At 32.6% G+C, this 19,999-nt stretch overlaps 1 protein-coding gene across 1 annotated transcript; it reads right to left on the bottom strand.

Annotated features, from left to right (window-relative positions):
• Positions 1 to 808: 808 nt before the first annotated feature.
• Positions 809 to 15,765, bottom strand: LOC124353234. Its single transcript, XM_046803147.1, has 4 exons — positions 15,463 to 15,765; positions 4,904 to 5,084; positions 3,037 to 3,209; positions 809 to 1,013 (listed from the first exon to the last, which is right to left on the bottom strand). Exons 1-4 carry the CDS (start codon positions 15,497 to 15,499, stop codon positions 976 to 978), a joined length of 429 nt encoding a protein of 142 aa, XP_046659103.1. The 5' UTR covers positions 15,500 to 15,765; the 3' UTR covers positions 809 to 975.
• Positions 15,766 to 19,999: the final 4,234 nt, after the last annotated feature.

The raw sequence follows: 19,999 nt of genomic DNA, 5'->3' as shown, positions 1-19,999 counted from the left end.
CGATTCGTTCCAAGAAAATTCTGTTCATGATTACGCTTCACTCTACCAGTGGAATCACCATGCCTAGAATTGTTTAACTTTTTTCATGTTCAACCTTATCCTTATTTTATAAGATAATGGCACCTAAGAAGAGAAAACATACCAGTTCTCAAAGGGTCATGTATCTGTTGTACTATGTACCGATGTCAAATATCCATAATTCTGTTATCCTTTAAATTGTTCATCATTACCACATAGTACGTACTGGCTGTTTTAATACTCAAGGTCACTCAGTATACAGGGCCACCATTTTGAATTTTTTATTAACAAATTATTATCTCTAAAACTAACTGCTGGCGGCTAGCGGCTAAACGTAGTGGAAATTGGAAAAAACATTATTCGTAATTTTTAGCTTAGAATCACACACACAGAATTTGAAAATGCATAGCCAGCCCAACATTTTTGTACCACCCTGTACAGCCACAGGAAAGGTGTTAATAATAAAATTGAGATGATGCAACAGCCAATATGTTACAGAGGGTCTAGCCTAGTTTGCAAATTGATTATACATTTTGCCCTTTCTTGTGTCTTTAAAGTAGGATAGAACACATACAAAAGACTGAGGAGTAATCAAACTAATTGGCCACAAGAAGTGGCAAACTATCTAGCATCAACTCTGTCAGAATATCCAAGGAATATCTAAGGAATACGTAAGAATAAATCTAGGATTGACCAACTCTCACCAGTCCAGGCTTGGATGTTATAAAACATCCTTATAGCTCTTTTTCCTGTGATAATTCACTGATACAAAAAGAAAAATAGAATAATATACAATAACATTTTCATTTTGTATTTTAAAACAATATATACATATTAATATTTAAAAATATAAAATTATATCATGTACATAGAATGGTAATGTTATTCAACCAACAATTAGCAAATTAATGGATGCATTCCAGTTTCTGATAGTCATAACTCCATTCGGTCAACTTTCTATCTGCTGCACTCTCCTTGTTGTAGCACTCGATATCCTGAAAAACATGTTTTTTATTAATTCATTCTTCAATGTAAATTTGAAAAAATACATTATTTTCATGCAAGTGTACATCCAGTTTAGCAGATGAAAATATGTCAATTATTGAGGCTTTCGTCTTGGCTTCGCATATTTTCTTCAAAACTGTTCAGTAAAGTTTACATGCATTTTTAAATTATACAAAATGTTTGAATCTTCTAAAAACTATATAATAATTACATGTCCATTTTTTTAGGTTGTTTTTAGACCTTATTAGCTTCTTTAATAAGGGATTTGATTGAGGCCATGATAGTTTCAAATACAGAGTACATCTTTTAACATAATATTGGAAAATTGTTAACAGTAAAGAAATAATTAAACTTTATGGAGAAGTATTTTAATTACCAAATGATTGAGAAAAAATCAATTTATACTCTTGATAAGTTTTTACTTTGTACCATAGTCGTATTTATTTATGCTGAATCGCGGTAGGAAGTAGGCTCTTGTTAACTAGACGCGGTGCGTGGACATCGTTTGTTTGGTTCGAGACCGGTCAATCAGCTGATCGTGTTATCTACGGTGAGACGTTCCGACCCGGCTCGTTGGAGAGAGAGGGGGATCAGTCGAGTCTTGAAGCCAGAACGAGAAGGTGCAGATGTCGAGTAGAGAAGCAGTGTTCTTCCTCTAATCCTATAGTTTTTGGGATCTAGAGTAATTCTTTTATCGCATGTAAATTTAATTCAAGTATTTAATTTTTCTTCAGTGCGTATTAAATCCCTATCAGCCTCCGTAATCTTCAAAGTAGTAAGTCCCGTACCAGCGTTTAGTTAATATCTTTTATTTTTATACTATTGTAATTAAATTTCTAAAGTTTTCCCATCTTACAGAGTCTGAGAATTTAATTCAATTTTTTGGAAGTATTGTGAATTAAATTTTGGTCGTAAAGTTAATATCAAGTTTTGTGTTATATTGATTTTTGAGTATTTTGAGAAGAGAACTTTTTATTTTATTTTGTTAATTTAAACCATTTTTGGAGAAGTATACATTTTTAGTTTCATTTTAATTTTAATTCATTTTTGATCAGACTCTTAATTAGATTTGTTCGATTGTGTGAAGTTTTGAAGAAAATCGAATCTAAAGTTTGTAAACTTTGTCAAATTTTGAGTGAACTTTAATCTCGGAATAAATCAAGTATTTCCGAAAAGTTGTTTTGATTTACGAAGTATTAGCTCCATATAAATTTAATATATGTACTATAATAACGGTACAACTATCTGATCTAAAGGATTAAATGTTAAAACATTAACTGCGGCGACACAATATTACAATCCCGGCTGTTCTGAAGTCTAACGTATTCTGTGGCTAAAGAAGTATCATAGTTAACACACTGACTGTGGCGGATGTACATTACTATTAGCCTAGCTGTCTCAAAGTCGGTACATGACTCGGGTCACAGAAAAAGGTGTCAAGTATTTGGTTTTATGGGACAATAATATCAAGTTGATTTTCCACATTGGTTACAGTAATATTTAAGTTAACAGGAAATTTTTTTATTGTCTTGTATTAAGTAAAATTTTCAAATGAGTCAATGTTAATAGCAACAAATCACTAAATGTTTTACTGGCATTTTAAAATTTTAAATCATACATTTACTTCAGTTTTGATTCACATCACAGCCTGTTTCTGACTCTAGCTAACGAGAAGAGGATAGAAACTGTTGTACCACTCCGCGTGGGTGGGGGATGGTCCAGACCATATTTAATCTAGTCACAATAAGTTTACAATTATCAACTAGATCATTTTCATTTATTGTTTAATTGATTTTATAATTAAACAATTTAACAAAACATATTATTCTTAAACCTCTATTAGCTGGACCGCTTTAGTATTTCTACTAAATAAAAACATGGCCTAATTTCAATTATAAATTTAAACTAAAATTGTGTAAGGCCCCAGACTGTTGTTTACTTGGAGTGTATTCGATAATCAAAGTGGTTATAAGTGCCAATGCTCCACAAGTAGATTGTGGTAAGAGTACTCACTCTTGTTGTGTGTGCAGTTAAAACAGTCGAGTTGGCACTGGTTTGCGAAGGTGTCACGATCTGTTCCATCGCCAGCACACAGTGGTCGATAGTCAGTGATGTTGCAGTTACAGTTGCAGGGTTTCGGCGTAGTCTTCGTGGGAAACGGCACTCTTCTGGTAGTTGTTCTGCTCCTGCAACCGTTTCTTAAATTATGAAGGAAACAGGATTTTTCTGGACTTTTGCCATCATTCAGTGATAAAAAAGAAATCAGTAACACTAAGTTTCGAGATCTGTAATCTGATATCTTCTTCAGGTAAATAACTAACCTAACACATAACTACAAACTAGGTTAAAATAAAAAAATTGTTTTCTTAAACTGCACAACACACAAGGTATTGCCGACAGGATACTACGTCCTACCAAGAAGAAAACATTTGAAATATTAGTTGTCTCTCTGCGTGGCTAATCTCCTAATATTTAAGATTAATTTTAAGTATTTATCGTGTTTAAATAATCCTACGTTCAAGTTTTTAAAAATAAGCAATTTTAAACTAATTTGATGTACACCAACAGAGACTGTCTGGGCTTGCATCTGTTCGTTCCTGCATTCTTGTTGCAACCCAGCACTGCCCTTGTGGCTGTCTTCTAATGTTTCTAAGTATTTATAAATGTTACAAGCATATTGTTCCAACATGACAATCTTGAGTATCATTACATCATCAGTGCTGCACAAATCATATTAGTATGATATTTCGAAATGATAGTCACGCGAGAAATCTACCTTACTTCTAAGATAATACCAGAAGATATGTTTAATGGTATCTACATCCCAGATATGCTGCATTTAATACTTTAACATCAAATCAAATAAGATTTTTATTGCTGGAAAAATATACAATGCAATCAATTTTTTTACTTTTTACTTTCTAACATTTTTGTCATACACACCACAAGAAAACTCATTCAAACATACAGTTTGCAAACTTACATACATCCATTTATTCACCAATTGTTCCCACTTCCAGCGAAGGATTCAGTCAGTCTTTTTAATTGGTGGTCTCCCAATCATATGCCAAAAACTCGTCAACATTATAAAATGTTTGTGTCACTAAAAAGCGTTTCAGATTAATTTTTAACATTTTGAGCGTTGAAGTGTTTTTTATTGAATCTGGTAATTTATTGACAAAATGAACACCTGCCTGTGAAGGCAAGCGTACATAAATCACCGTTCTGTGTCTACCAGTTTGGTAGTTACCTCTGCCTCTAGTCTTATACTCATGTATGTCCCCGCCATTCGTCAAGGCACATTTAGACATACAAAACAGAGTTGTTTCCAAGATGTAGAGATTGGACAGCATCAACAGTTGCAAATTTTTGAAGGCTTCCTTGCACGACTCTCTAAATTTCAACTGAGCGATAATGCCGATCGCTTGTTTTTGCAGCTTGAACACTCTCAGGAATTGATTGTTTGCACAACCTCCCCACAACACAAGCCCGTAAGTGAGATGATGGTAAATCAAGCCATAATACGCCGTCAACAGAACCTGACTCGAGCAGTATTTGGCTAGAGACCTCAAAACATAAATGCCTGAGGCCAATTTTGAGCAAATGTGGTCGATGTGATCATTCCAAGTCAAACCTCCATCTAGGTATATTCCCAGGAATTTCAAACAGTACACTTCCAGCATGGTGTCAGCCAACATAACAGCTGGCTCATCATGACTGTCTACTGATCGTAAAACAAAATTTATAAAACTGGATTTTGAAGAATTTGTTTTAAGATTGTGGCTAAACAACAAAGATAAGAAATAGTGTTATGGTATTGAAAAACAGTATAGTAAAGTATTGAATACCGATACCAGGTTCTTTACGATGAAATGTTTACCTGAGTACCATGCCAGGACGCATGGTGGTAGGCTTGACAGGGGTGTAGGGCAGCCTCTCCTGACGCTGACTACCCCTCACTGGAGTGTAGGGTAATCTCTCCCTGCGGGGTGGCAGAGGTGTGGTGGTGCGAGTCCGCAACACTTGGCTGTTGCCAGGGACCACCACAACTGCCAACACGACTACAGACAACAAGAACCATGTAAATCCAACACATGTCTGCAACTGCGGAGAAACTTTTAAGGCTAAAATCTTACAATACTTACTAAAAATAAAGCCCTGGATGAATTCAACACAAAATGTCTTATTTTATAGGAAGAATCTATAACTTACTAATAATACACTGTTCCTTAATTTTTTGATATTGAAACTCAAGGGAGGTGTCTTTGTCAGAATCAAATAAACATTTAATAGAAGAATTAAAATCAAAACTTTTATTAATTTCAATTCAGTACTAAAAACTATGTTAAGCCAAGATTGGTTGGTACTATGAAAATGATTAGTCTGTTTGAAGGTGTGGATATTCTATTATGATAGAGGATGTTAAACAGTGACACAGATTTCTTTATATGATCTACCACATGATCTCCTTCCCATTCGAAAAATTCTACCAAAATCCAAGATGGAGGACCTCAATATTACTGATATCGTCATAGCTCCTAAACATTGTACACCCATATCCAGACAACCCATACCAGAAGTGATTATGGTTCCTTGCACTGTTCAATTTATACAACGACATGAACAAAACATTTCTAGGACGATCCTAACATAAGTTATGGTCATATAATCCCTTACAGAGTAATACCATCTAGAAAAAGACACCTCTTACCAAAATTATGCACACCAGAAACATTTGATACTACATAAAGGGATGAGCTGGGCCCCTTGAAGTCTTACTAAAAGATATCATGTATGCATTGACATGCACATCCCTATCGTCCCTACAGATTATTATTTTTTTCATTATTTGCCCACAACTTTTGCTAGAAATGGTGTAGAGGTGTTTTCTTAGTATCATTGAGTTTCTATTGAATATACCTATAATATGACATGTCACAAAATTGGGGTTACAATTTGAAAATTTAAAGTTAGCCCCTTCTACCCCCCTTCAAAAAGGGGGTGGTAATTTTTTTTATCCTAAAAAATCCAAAAAAGTAATTTAACAAGTATGGTGAAGATTTTACATCAATATCTCAATCCATTTAGAATATATCCAGGTGTATCAGAACTAAATTTACACCCTGTATAGAGGTGTATCCAGACTTTTGCCTCACTCTATTCTTTTCAAAGTACATGAAATATTAATTTGAATTTATGAAGCCTCATTATTTTGATTTGCGTTACCGCATATATAATTATTTGTTCAAGAAGTGTTTGTTTTATTTTATATATTAAATAACAATAACTGTTGATAATGGTGCTAACACAAATATAAATCTAAAATGTAAATATAAATGTTATAAAACAAAATAACTTATGAAAAGAAAAAGAGTGACATTGAGAGGTGGTCACATCAAACAAGGTGGCAAAAGGACTTGTAGATTGATGAGGAGTTCCTTTGACAGTATAGTTTTTCACATGCTTGAACGTCTTTATGTTTTTTATGTCAGGAAACAATAATCAATCTTCATCCAATTTTGTTAGAAGGGCAAGGAAACTTGAAATGTCCGACACATCTTTTAAGAGTTAGCTGTAGAGAAACAACCTTCAGTTTTAAAGCATAAGAGCAATGTTAAAATCCAAACACTGCCATATTTTTGGTTGTAAAATTATGAGATATTTCCCGTTTTAAAGCTATGATGAATCAATCAATCAATCAAACATCTTTATTTCATAAAAATGTACATATCGTACAAGAAATTAGTGTCAACAGAGTAATTGGTTTTAATTTAAACATTTACAATGTCAATGAACAATAAAAACAAATGAGACAAAACAGAAAACAAGAACCTCTTTATACACAGAATTACACATTCTTAACTAGGTTTGTGTGCAGATTAGTTTAGGGGTTTTCCCCTTCTTCGGGCCAGAACAACATTAGTTCTAAATACAGGTTTTACAAACAATCATACAAACATTGAGCCTACAAATAAAAATATTAAAATTAAGTGTTTTCTTCACCTTCTTTCAACTTTCATACCTGTTCTATTAGAGTAGTCATTAACAATTTTCTTTTGAATAAAACGAAAAGGGGAAAAGCACAATGTATTTCAATGGTTTCTTAGAGTAAGTAGCTCTTCAGGTTGAGTAAAAATGCAGATTTTATTAAAAAATTTGTTAATGATTTAAGAAATTTGTTCGGATTTTTCTCTTTTTTAATATTTTGTGGTAAACAGTCAAAAAATTTGTTTCCTTTAAAAGAAGTTTTCTTTTCGAAAAAAGCACAATCTATGTTGTTCAACTTGTCGATGTGATCTAGTATTATATGTATGTACATTTTTCCCTATTGTAGTTTTATTATTTAAAAGTATGAATTTTATTGTCTCAAAAATATATAAGCTATACACTGTAAAAATCTTCAATTCTGAAAATATATGTTTAACAGAGTCGGATTGTTTCAAATGGAGCATAATCTTTAAGGCCCGTTTTTGTTGGATTAAGATTCTGTTCATAATTTCGTTTTGTTGTTGTGCCATATATACAAATATCATAAGAAATGTGGGAGTGGATTAAGGCGTAGTAAATAGATTTTTAATGTTTCTATGTTTACATGATAGTGCCATTCTTCTTAGAGCATAAAGACCACTTGATGTTTTGCGCATAACAAGATTTACATGCATGCTCATTCCCACGTTAAGTTTTCATCTATAACTAATCCTAGAAATTTAGTTTCTTGTACTTGGTCCAGTATCTTATTTTCGACAAATACTGTGGGTCGTAATTTATTCTTAGCTTGCTTTGTTGAGAAGGAAATAAAATTAGATTTACTAGAATTCAAAAGGAGATTTTTACTGTCCAAAAAGTCTTTTACCAACGACAAGCCAATGTGAGAGGAAATTTCTATTTGCTCTTCACTTTCCGCAGTTACAATTATGTTTGTGTCATCTGCATAAAAGGCAAAACTTTATTATCATTGCCCCATACTACTCCAGGTAGACCTTTCAAATTAGCATAGGAACAGTAATGGGCCCAATATAGACCCCTGGGGGACACCATAGTGAACAGTTAAAAGACGAGAAGCATATTTTTCCTTATATCTAACTTTTGCATTTTCTTTATAATGATTAATTTCAACAAATTGTTTTCTTTCTGACAGGTATGATTTAAAAACCATGTCAATTCTGTACTTTTCACTCCAAGAGTATAAGTACATCAGTAACTTTACTGTGTTCAACACTATCGAAGGCCCTTGACAAATCCAGAAAAATGCCAATTATTTTTTGCCCTCTATCAACAGATTCAATTATTGATTCAATAAACTCAACTCCTGCCGTTGTAGTAGTAGACTTACTGGACCTAAAGCCATGTTGTTGTTTATCTAATAGCTCATTAGTTTCGAGATAATTAGAAAAATTGACTATATACTACTTTTTCTAAAATTTTTGAGAATACTGGAAGTACCGGATACTGGTCTATAGCATTTCAGATCCTCTAAATTACCCTTTTTAAATATAGGTATAACTCGGGCTATTTTAAATTTATCTGGAAATATACCTGAGATTAGGGAATGATTGATTACATGAGTTAACGGAATACAAATAAAAGGCAAAGCTGCCTTTATAATTGTAAATAGGAATGTCATCGTATCCTGAAGAGTACTTATTATCGAAGGATGTTATTATTTGTTGCAATTTCATTTTCTGTTACCATTTTGAATTGAAATTTTGTGTTGACTTGACTAACATTTAATAAAGTAGCTTTTGCCGAGTGCTCAATGTTTGGGATTACTAGATCTTTAACTGCATTCACAAAGAATTCATTAAATGTTTCACATATAACAGATGGATCAGTTATGTAGTGACCCAGATGAAAATAATTTAGTGTTTGTGTAGGTTTTTGACAGTTTTCCAGTTTCTAAATTTACTAAGTTCCATGTAGTTTGCTTTAGTTTTAACTCCTCATTAATCCATTTATTTCTACCATCCAACTTTTCTGTAATATATAATTTTGGAAAATTAACATCAAAGTAATACTTAAATATATTGTAAAAACTATCATATTTGAGGGGAATGGTAGATTGAGAGACATCTAACCAATGTTCTAAGCTTAATTGTTTGTGAAATATGTCTATGTTACTTTTATCAAATTTTCTTACTTGTTTTCTAACTAGAGTAATATTTTTTGATTCTAAATTTAACAATTCCATTATTTGGCCATCATGATCAGAAATATGAGTGATTGCCCCAATTACATTTAAACTATTGGGTTCTATATTGGTGATGAAGTTATCAATTGCTGTTTTTGAATGTTCTGTTACTCGAGTAGGGAAATTTTACCATATACCTCATACCATAACCAGATAAAACATTTACAAATCTAGTATAAGTGTGGTTTTTTACTAAAACATCCACATTAAAATCTCCAGCAAGAACAATTTTTTCAAATTTTTTACATAAAATTGTCTAGTAAAATTTCTAAATTTTCAAAAAAGATGTTTAAGTTTGAACCATTTGGGGATCTGTAAATACATCCCAATACAAAAGAAAACCCACTATTTATGATTTCTGTCAAGCAACATTCAATTCTTTTTCTACTAATATTGATTGAAAATAAGGGATTTCTACAGCTTTAAAGTTTACATTTGTATGAGTCAAAATTATGACACCTCCACCCCGACCTAGGTTTCTTGAAAAATAAGAAGCTGTTACATAATTTGAAATTTTTAGCAAGTCTATTTCTTCTTTTATCATCTTATGCTCGCTTAGTGCAATTATGTCCGGTTTTTGATTCAGTGAGAAAAATGACAAGAAGATCCAGACGAGATGGAAGGTGTTGAACATTGTGATGTAATATTGAAAGGCTTTTTATATACTGGATTACTTGAACAACAAGAAGTTTTTTTTGGATATGGAAAGGTTAGGACTTATTAATAGGGGGGTGTTTGCTGTTGTACTAGGGAGTTTAAATAAGATGAAGGGTTCTTGCCAGATGTCAAGGGAGTTTGCAGTGACTTGGTGGGGACTGTTAATGGCGGGAAGTCTGAACAATGTAAATGAAATGAATTCAAGTTAAAACTAGACTGGGTGGAGACAGGAACACTTTGGGAGGTGCCGAGGTCTTTGAGTCGCCGGCGTATCTGCAGATCCTGCCTTCTTAATCTCCTCCTTCAGCTTCCTGACAAATACTGCGTGGGAAAGTCCATGATGTAATACTCTACGAGCAGTAGACTGTTCCTTGGTGACCACCACCACCTTTGCACCTGTGGTCTGATGAAACTCATTGATGTTCTTGGCAAAGTGCTCTATCTTGACATGGTCTCGGACACAACCCAAGGGCGAGCATATTAACGTAGAAAAAGTTCTACTCTTAAAGTCATGAGTAAGGTCATGGAACGCCTTGTTGTAATCATCCCTTGAAGGCTTGTCATTGAAGTTATCCTTGGTTATCAGGCTGTAGATTCCCGCTGCCCGCGGACCATCCCTCTGGTAAGCCAGATACTTGGTGAGGCAATCCCTCCATACAGGTTTTTCCAAATTGCTTTGCAAACACAACCGCCACCCCTGCAGTCATCCTTCTGTCTTGATGGAAGTCGCCTGAGATTGTATGTGCAAAGGCACATGACTCGTTGCTTTTCAGGTTCTCAATAATTCTCCCACATGTCCCCTTCCAGCACCTGAATTCCTGTTACAGAGTTCATAGACAAATTTAGTTTTTCTTCATGAATTTGTGTTCTTAAGTTGTCTGTATTGATTTTGGTCTCTCCGCAGATACTGTGTTTGATCATTTTAGACAATTCTTTTTTTCCTGTACGGTTGAAGTGAATCCCTTTTTTTGTGTACATATGCCTAGGTAAGATGTTGACAGGGAGAAAATCTGCATCTAGATGTTGAGAAAGAATTTTTTTCCAATTCCATGTTTACGTAGGCTAATCCGGTTATTCAACCCGGGGACATCATGTCTGCAGGGTATTGCAGCAATTCGAACTGTAGTATGTGTTGTAAGTTGAATAATATCTTTGAAAATGTCAATAAAGTTTGTCTTCCTTATTCACAATATCATCATTCGTTCCCCCAATAATTATAACTGAATCATCTTTCGTGAAGTCTTTAGTCAACAGTTTTAAGTCTGTGACGACACTCTTTAGAGTTGCATTGGGTTTTGTATATACAAGAAATATATTTACATTACTTTTAGGCCAGATTTCAACAAGGTTTTTTATACATCTCTCTCCCGTGGCTGTCAGCAAACATCAGTATATTGGATTTATTTTCAGTTGTTACTTTAGGGTTTGAAGTTGGAGGCACCAAACTTGAATACATATCCAAACACTTTTTAGTTTTTCGTACAAAGTGTATACTGTTTGAGAATTTAAATGATGAAATTCATAAAACAGTTATTATTATTTTCCAAATAACCAATATTAAAACAAAAACAAAAAAATGTTTGGATGCTTATTAATCACATCTTTAAAATGAGGCATCTCCCAAGATTCTACGATTAAAAAGAAGACTGTAAACGTGTTTGAAGTTTAAAATTAATCTTATGTTGCCAAAATCAAGATGGCCAACAGTGTTGTAGCAACAAGATGGCTCTTAAATTATGAGTGACAGACAGTACAAGTAGCTGATTACTTTTGCAAATTCAAAGATAATAGTTAACATCCATGTAGAATAGCAATAGCTTCTGCAGTGAATATTTTAAAGTATGATTGATTTAAAGGCAAAAATTATTTGTTTTGCTAAACAAACTTTATGGTTTACTAACCGTACAGTGAATTAGAGGTTAATTTCTTACCTCAATCTAAGGAGAATCACTATAAACTGACAAAACCATAGATATATTATTATTTGGTAAACCAAACAATTATTTATTGATGAAGGGCAACTAATATTTAGAGACAAAGCTCAATCCAAATACTCAATAAATAGTAAACTTAATCCTCATTAGCATTCTTAATAGGTAAATACTGGCAAACAATTAATCTTGTAAATTTTTCTTCGCAACGAATAAATTGAGCATTCTATTAAATTATGTCTGAGAAAGAATGAAAATGTCTTGATTATTTTTTACTGTGTTGCAGATACGAAACTGTGTTCATCACTACTGTACCTTATTAGTGAATTTTTATGCCATCAGTGATATTTAACTTTCTCAGTGTGGTGCAGAATGCCATCAGTACACAAACACATAGTAATTAATCCATTAGTCGGTAAACAACACTCATCAGTTTAAATAACAGTGAAGCAGTCAGTAAACAATCAAGTAATAAGAGTTGTTAGTAAACAATCAAGTAATAAGAGTTGTTAGTAAACAATCAATCAGTCAGTAAACAATCTATTAGATAGTGAACAATCAATAACTAGATGTACAATCAAGTAGGTTACTGGTAAATGATAAATAAACAATTGAGTGTAGTATTGTAATCAGTAAGGGTTATTTAAAATTAAAATTATCCCTTTCACTCAACAACTCCTTAAGGAATATCAAAAGATCGAAAGACAAAAATAAAAAGTGGCTTAATTGTGCTAAATTTTATAAAAATTGTGACCAGAATATAGAAGTTATTGGATGAATAAATATACCTAAAAAGTATAAAATTGAGGTCTACAGATCAAGAGTAATATCGATGAGGGTATTTATTTGCAGAAATCTAATAATATGTTTAATTTCACATTATCATAAGGACTAATACCCTCTCTGAGGAACTAAACGGACATTGTGTATCACTATCAAACTGCAGACACTACTTGACAATCTCAGCTTGCACAAAAAAGCAGAAATAAGTATTGTATTTTTTATTTTTTTTATTTTACATGAGAATGGGAATACCCTTTCAAAATTCTGTATTGATTAGGACATTTTACTTCTAAATGAGAAAACTATTTTCAGTGTGACACATTTTTATCACAAAGTGCTAAGAAGGTTCTTAAGATAACTTCACAGTTCCCTTCCATTTTTTATATTTTTGTTTGTAGTTTGTGTTGTTTACAATTTACAACAATGTGGTGGCGTATTAGTGTTTGAAGTTGTGAATGATTTCCTTATGCTCCCTGTATGTTTCAGATAAAGGAAGCCTAAGAATAATGGCACAGAGTTGTGAAAAGGAACATTGTTGACACAGCACTAATCCTTGTCAATGGCATTCTCCGGTAACAGAATGCCCATTGTTTTCAGTGTGGCATACCAAAACCGATGACCTGTCTTTGTTTGTGTTATTATTTCAATATCCACAGAATATTTGAAAACCTGCTACTTTGGCTTGTTCCAATCACACGTATCATACGGCCTTATTCTCTGGGGTCATTCAGTTGCAACCCGGAGGATCTTGCTTCTTCAAAAGAAGGTGGTGAGAACTATTTTTAGAGTGGCACCACAAGATCATTGTAGGCCTTTATTTACTCACAACAGAATTTTAACAATAATTAACTGTTACATATAGGTACCACATTTTAATATTCACTACAACTAACATTCATATTCTATCAATCAGGAATAAAATTCATAATCACTTAACACACAATAGATGCAAATTAGATATACCCCAACATGATTGGCTAAAATCGGATCATCTTACCAGATAAATGCAATTAGATTTTTTAACAAATCACAAGGTTCAGCCAGGGACACTTCTTTAGCAAAGTTTAAAAACAGGATCCTTGATTGGCTGCAAAGAAATCCTTTTTATACAATTCAGGAATTTTTAAACTGTGATGTGGAGTTAATATTTTAATATTTTAACTATTAGGATTTTATGTATGTCTCTTTTACAAATAATCTATTTTACATTTAATTAAAAATAATTTTCACTGTTTTAATCCTTCTAATCAAATCTATTTAAATGTTAAATTAATTATGTATTGATCAATGGAATAAAGAATTTTGACTTTGACTCAATCATTCTACCAGTCATGTTTACCATGCAACATTTGTTATTCACTTTAAAATGTTTATGATAATGAATTATTTATTAATTTTTAGTGGATTTATTACAAATTTATTTTCATATATACAGATATCTTCCTGAAACAATATTCTAGTACTATATCCTGGCTTCATATACTATTAATCTATTAGTACTAAAGGGATGTGCGTTACAAATATATGATAAAGATTAAATTAAGTTAAAAAGTTACTAGTTCCTCAATTAAAATTTTAACGTTTTTGTTTAATTACTTTATAAATATTAATATTTTATGTTTTTATTATGTTTTAAGTTGGTGTCATGCTAACAAAATGCAAAATAAATTGAATGAATACAGCATTTTTTTTTTATTTAACCCATTTTTACTCTTGTTGTATATATTGTAATCACCACTAAAACACTCCTAAACCAGTCTGTTGTATTTCCATCCTTTCCATAGAGCATGGTAACTCTCATGTCATATGAAGTTCTTCACTGTGTGCATAGTAAAAGTCAGTTTTCTCCAAATAAACTTGATCAACTTGAACTGATTGAGATTTAGTCAAGTTTCAGAGCATGCACTTTTTATTCAAGCAGGAAGGGTCTCCAATGATAACAAGAGCCAAACCAGTTGTGGATCAATTTAAGAGGCATTGCACAATCCTCCCACATGCCTACCCACTGCCACCTTCAACACTTCCATAGCTGAGTGAAGTACACACTTACACATGCACACAAGACATTCCATAAGCCTTGTTGTCATGTCAATAACCTTTATTTATGTACCTTTATTTACTACATCTTTTGAAGATTCAACATATCTGTGGACTATTAGTATTTTATTTATTATTATTTGTATTCACTAACGAAACTACATTAGTGTTGTAATTTTAAATGACATTTATAGTCAAATTTGATACAAAATTTCAACAGATATTTGTAAGATCAGAGGAAAAATCATAAGATAAGATCACATAAGTTCATTAACCCACGCAAATCGAATAACAAAAATTACATTTAAAACTTACCACTTCTCTGGACTATATGATAAACATTAGATTATATGTAGACTATATATTATAAGTCACATTGAGATCAATTATATTTATAGGTTGTTATTTTGTATTTCAAAATCATATTAAATGTAATATAATGCCACTCGTAATCTGTTTTCAAATAGATTTTAATAGTAGAAAATAATTTTGTACAACTTTAATTGAATTTAGTAATTAAAACTGAATTAAGTGATTTCAAAGTTTATCTCTTTGGCTGTATAAGATAGTAAATTAAGTCCAGTAATCTAATTACAGTACACCTAATAATATTTAGTAGCAACACTACTATCTGCCTAATTCTGTCTTATCTAACAACTTAATCTAGCACGAGATAATTTTCTAGAAACCTGTTTTTGAAATTGTCTATTTCTAATAGATGCATAATGTAAAGGATCTCTTTGAATATATTTATATGTTACAAATTGATTTTAACTTCCTATAGGAGATAAATAATATTATAATGAAAAGTGAATAGTATGCAATCGTGAATATTGTACTTGCCAAATAAAATACAACACACTAAAGTAGTAGGCTGCATGTTCTCTCACTGAACTGGTACTTGGTCACAGCGGAACTGACTGGGGTCTGACCTGATACCACTCTTGGATCACAGTTGACCTTGAGTTGGAACCACCAGGAAATTTTTTTCTTACAAATTAATGTTCCAATGATACGACATCTTGTAAGTATCGCATTACACACGAGTTCTTTTAGTCTTATCTTTATTCGGTAATAAAAACTCACGAATGAATGTACCGCGTTGAGGTTATGTTTGTGCGATAATACCGTATCTATAAACAGTGTACGAACTTCATCGCAACCGATTTAATCATGGATTCACTGGTCTACACGAACTTGACCCTTCGCCTACGAACTTTATTCTTGATTTATTTACGTTTTCTGGGAAAGCCGATAGAAAATTATCATGAAATCGCATTTGCTATTGTTTGCGCAACCTAAAACTTTATAATATAATTCTGACAAATTCTTTTGTTTCAATTAGCTTTAATTAATTTGATATAATGAGTTTATTTTTCACAAAGTGGGTTTGCTTAATTAGTCATCAATTATTCAGTTCTTTGAAACTGATACTCATGCTTCGTAGACAATACACAGTTTCCCTAAATCATTCGTAACTACAGTATATAATAAAGATTTAAACTAGCGTTGATCCATTGTTTAAAATTATAATTGTGACAATGTTATCACATTCCGTACACATAAGTTAGATTTAAAACCGTTTTAATTCTAACTGTATACATTTCAATCACCATTACAACGTTCACAAATTAGTTGATTATATTTCTATATTTGTAATAGAGCGTAGCGACTCGTATGAAGTTCACTGCGTCTAGAAGATTATAAATTAAAAACTGTACATTCAGACAGTTACATGCAGAATGATGCATTCTTACGCATTACTTGCTATGCTTATATTATGCAGTATTATAGCTACACTATTTTTCCCATAAATGCACTGCATTAAAAAATGCTAGGACACTTGTTTTTTTTTCATAATTATTCATTGGTTAAATTAAATTCTTTTTCAGGTTTCAATAACTAACTTATTACCTGTGTAATTCTGCGTTAGTTATATTCAACTACTCGCCAATGCAGCTTGTTCCTTGTGATTACATACAGCCTGTTTTATTTTCACAAAATCCAGATGCGCTAGTTTTCTTACAACACAGTACATTAAATTTACTTAAAATTATATCTAGATCTATGTTTGCGATATAAACTGAACTAAACGGAACTGTGATAACAAACACGGTTTATCATTTGCTTGTTAATCATTTCTAAAATTGTGTTGATTAGAGTAGACTCTCGTTTCGAAACATGTATGGAATATACATAATAAACCATTTTAGAACTTATTGCCAAGATAACACACCATTTGTTATTATATTTATTTTTGTACAAAGTGATTCAATACTCAAACACTTTTTATAATAGAAAATTCGTTATCATATTTTACAAAATATATTCCTCCAAAATTAGGCAGAATTGTTTCATTGGGGTGTAATTGTTTCATTTATTAGACACAATTTTTTTTTTCGTTAGGCTACACATGTATACTAAAAACTTTCATTACCTATAAAAACCTTGAAATGTAAGTAGCCTACTGTAGATAAGAGTTATACTTAGTTATTATAAAGTATTATATTTATTTATTCCAAATACTAAAACGTGAACATTTATTGAAAAATAAAACCATAATTCAGAGTCCAAATAAACACCTATAGATAAACCGCTCGCAAATAAACCTGCGCAGAAGCAAATATCTGAGCAGCAAGAGGGGCCCCATCCAGTGGGACAAGCATCTCCTCATCTCTGTTTTATCAGCTGTGTGGATCGTGTTTTGCTCGCGTCATTTTGTTTACACTACAGCTACCTATTCTATGAGTATATTGTATTTTTGTCTGTATGCCTATATATGCGTAAAATATTAATTAAACAGACTAATGTAGCCATAGACGTATCCAGGGAGCTTGCGTTTTAGTTTGAAGTTAGCCGCTAAGTGGCAGTGGCCAGGTCAAGGGATAGAGCAAGCGGGCGAGTGCCGAGCAGTGGTGGGGATACTGGGAGAGGGCGGCATCACAGCGGCGGAGTAGTATTTACCCCACCCTGCGTGAACTATACTCGCTCAGTGTTTTTGTAAGAGTTTTATCCATATCTTCTAAGTCGCAAGTAAAAATTTACAAACTTTTACTTGAATAGTCCCTTAGCGAGATATGCCCGACTGGGGAACGAGGGTTCTGTGAGCCTTCTACAAATCAGAAGACGCACCCTTGAAGTCTTTACAGGCTGTGATTGTTGAATTTATTGCTTTAGACTAAGTATTATATGTTAGGTACTGATTGTGTGTTGTTATTTGTTATTATTTATTTCAGACTCTTTTATATAATTCTTAACTTATTATTTATCCTGTTGTTATTCATATGGATTATTTGTTATTAATTGTTACAGTGTTACTCTGCTATTTATTAACGACTGTTTTATTTTTAATCGTATTATTTATTGAAAATAACTGAACTTCAAAATTATTTATTATTAAAGTACTATACCCTAATATATATTGTATATCTATTACTTATATATATATATATATATATATATATATACTGTATATATATATATATATATATATATATATATATATATATATATATAGAACAGGGTGTATATTATGTCTGGAAACACCCAAATATATCCTTTAATAATTTAAATATAAATTTGAAACCTCTTACAATCGTGATAGAGATTGGGCATCTACTTTTTGGAACAATGTTTTGTTATGTCACACCAACGGGGGACGTCCTGCCCGAGGGTATCGTGAATATTCTTAATGGAAGCCTATACCTTGTAATACATCATTTTAAAGGTAATAGCTTACTGAATTGAATGCCACAAACCGCATCTCAAAGGAATTATTCTATCAGAAAATAGAACATTTTTAGTATTGAAAATTTACTGATGTTCAACAATGTAATTTTAACATGGTTCTTGCCACAAAAATGTGTTACACTAATTTTTTAGCATTTTTTAAATGTTCAATTAAAATAAAATAAACAATTTATTTTTAAGCTGGTTTCATTAGTACAAATTTACCAGTTTTTATTACAATGAATAAAAACTTATGAGTCACTTTCTCTGATTTACTTATGAATCTGTACTTGGTGTTTTCCAGTCAGCAGGAAGGTTTAAAGAGACAAAGGTCACTAGCCTATGAGAAACATTATTGTGTTATTAATCATCTGGTCTACAGGTTTCAGTTTGTTGAGCATGGAGCTTTCACTAGACAGGTCTAAGCTTGGGAATTACAAATGGACAAAGGTCATATCATTCCTGTCGAGTTAATCAGTGTCTCTGAAGCATTGCTGTCAACAAGTTATCTAATTACAGTAGTTCAGTTTTTATTTGGCATTTTTAATGGAATTGTCTGAAAGAGAACGAATTACTCTGTTGATGATGCGAGGATATGGCGATCGTCAAAGATCTTATCGGGAAGTTTGTAATTTGTTTAATGACACTTTCCCAGAAAGGAATCCCATAAGTGTTTCAACAATATCAAAAACTATTGAGCGTTTTGAAATGACAGGGAGTGTACGTAATCGGCCAAAGTCGGGTAGGATACAATCTGCAACAGATGAAGGAACATGCACTAGATGTTTTGCAAACATTTATTGAAAGACCCACATACATCGCTCAGAAAAGCTGCACAGCAACATGATATGCACCCTATGTCTGTGAGTAAGATTTTGAAAATTAATAAATACAAACCATTTAAAGTTCATTTAGTCCAACAGTTAAGTGAGGATGATTACGACAGAAGAGTTGAGTTTTGTGAACTTGTGATGCGCAAATGTGATGACAATAGAGATTTTCTGACCAACATACTATTTTCTGATGAGGCAACTTTTTTCCTAAATGGCAATGTTAACAGGCACAATTGCCGTTACTGGGCTAGTGAAAACCCACATTGGATTACTGAGTCCCATTCACAGCAACCACAAAAACTGAACGTATGGTGTGGAATTTAGGTAACAAAATTGTTGGACCCTTTTTCATCAATGGAAATTTAAATGCCGAACTTTACTACAATATGCTCCAAAATGAAATAATCCCAGCTATTCAAATTGCATCAGGAGAATACTTTGATAATGTATGGTTTCAGCAGGATGGTGCTCCACCCCATTATGGGAGACAGGTAAGAGAGTATTTGGATTTAAGGTTTCCTCATAAATGGATTGGCCGAAGAGGAGAAATCGAATGGCCCTCCAAGATCTCCGGATTTGTCACCAATCGATTATTTCCTATGGGGTCATTTAAAATCCAATGTTTATAGAAGAAAGCCTCATAATTTGGAAGACCTAAGAAACAGGATTATAGAGGAGATTGCTTTGATAACTGAAGAAATGTTAGGCAACTCTGTCGAATCATTTTCCACAAGATTGGCTCATTGTCAAACCGTAGAAGGAACACAGTTCGAACAATTGCTTTGACACCAAATGCAGGTAAAACGTTTGTTGTAAGA

Source organism: Homalodisca vitripennis, chromosome 1, assembly GCF_021130785.1.
Source record: "Homalodisca vitripennis isolate AUS2020 chromosome 1, UT_GWSS_2.1, whole genome shotgun sequence".
Taxonomy (NCBI): Eukaryota; Metazoa; Arthropoda; class Insecta; order Hemiptera; family Cicadellidae; genus Homalodisca; species Homalodisca vitripennis.
The sequence above is the reverse complement of the archived record's forward strand: the minus strand, read 5'-3'. Positions and strand labels throughout refer to the sequence as shown.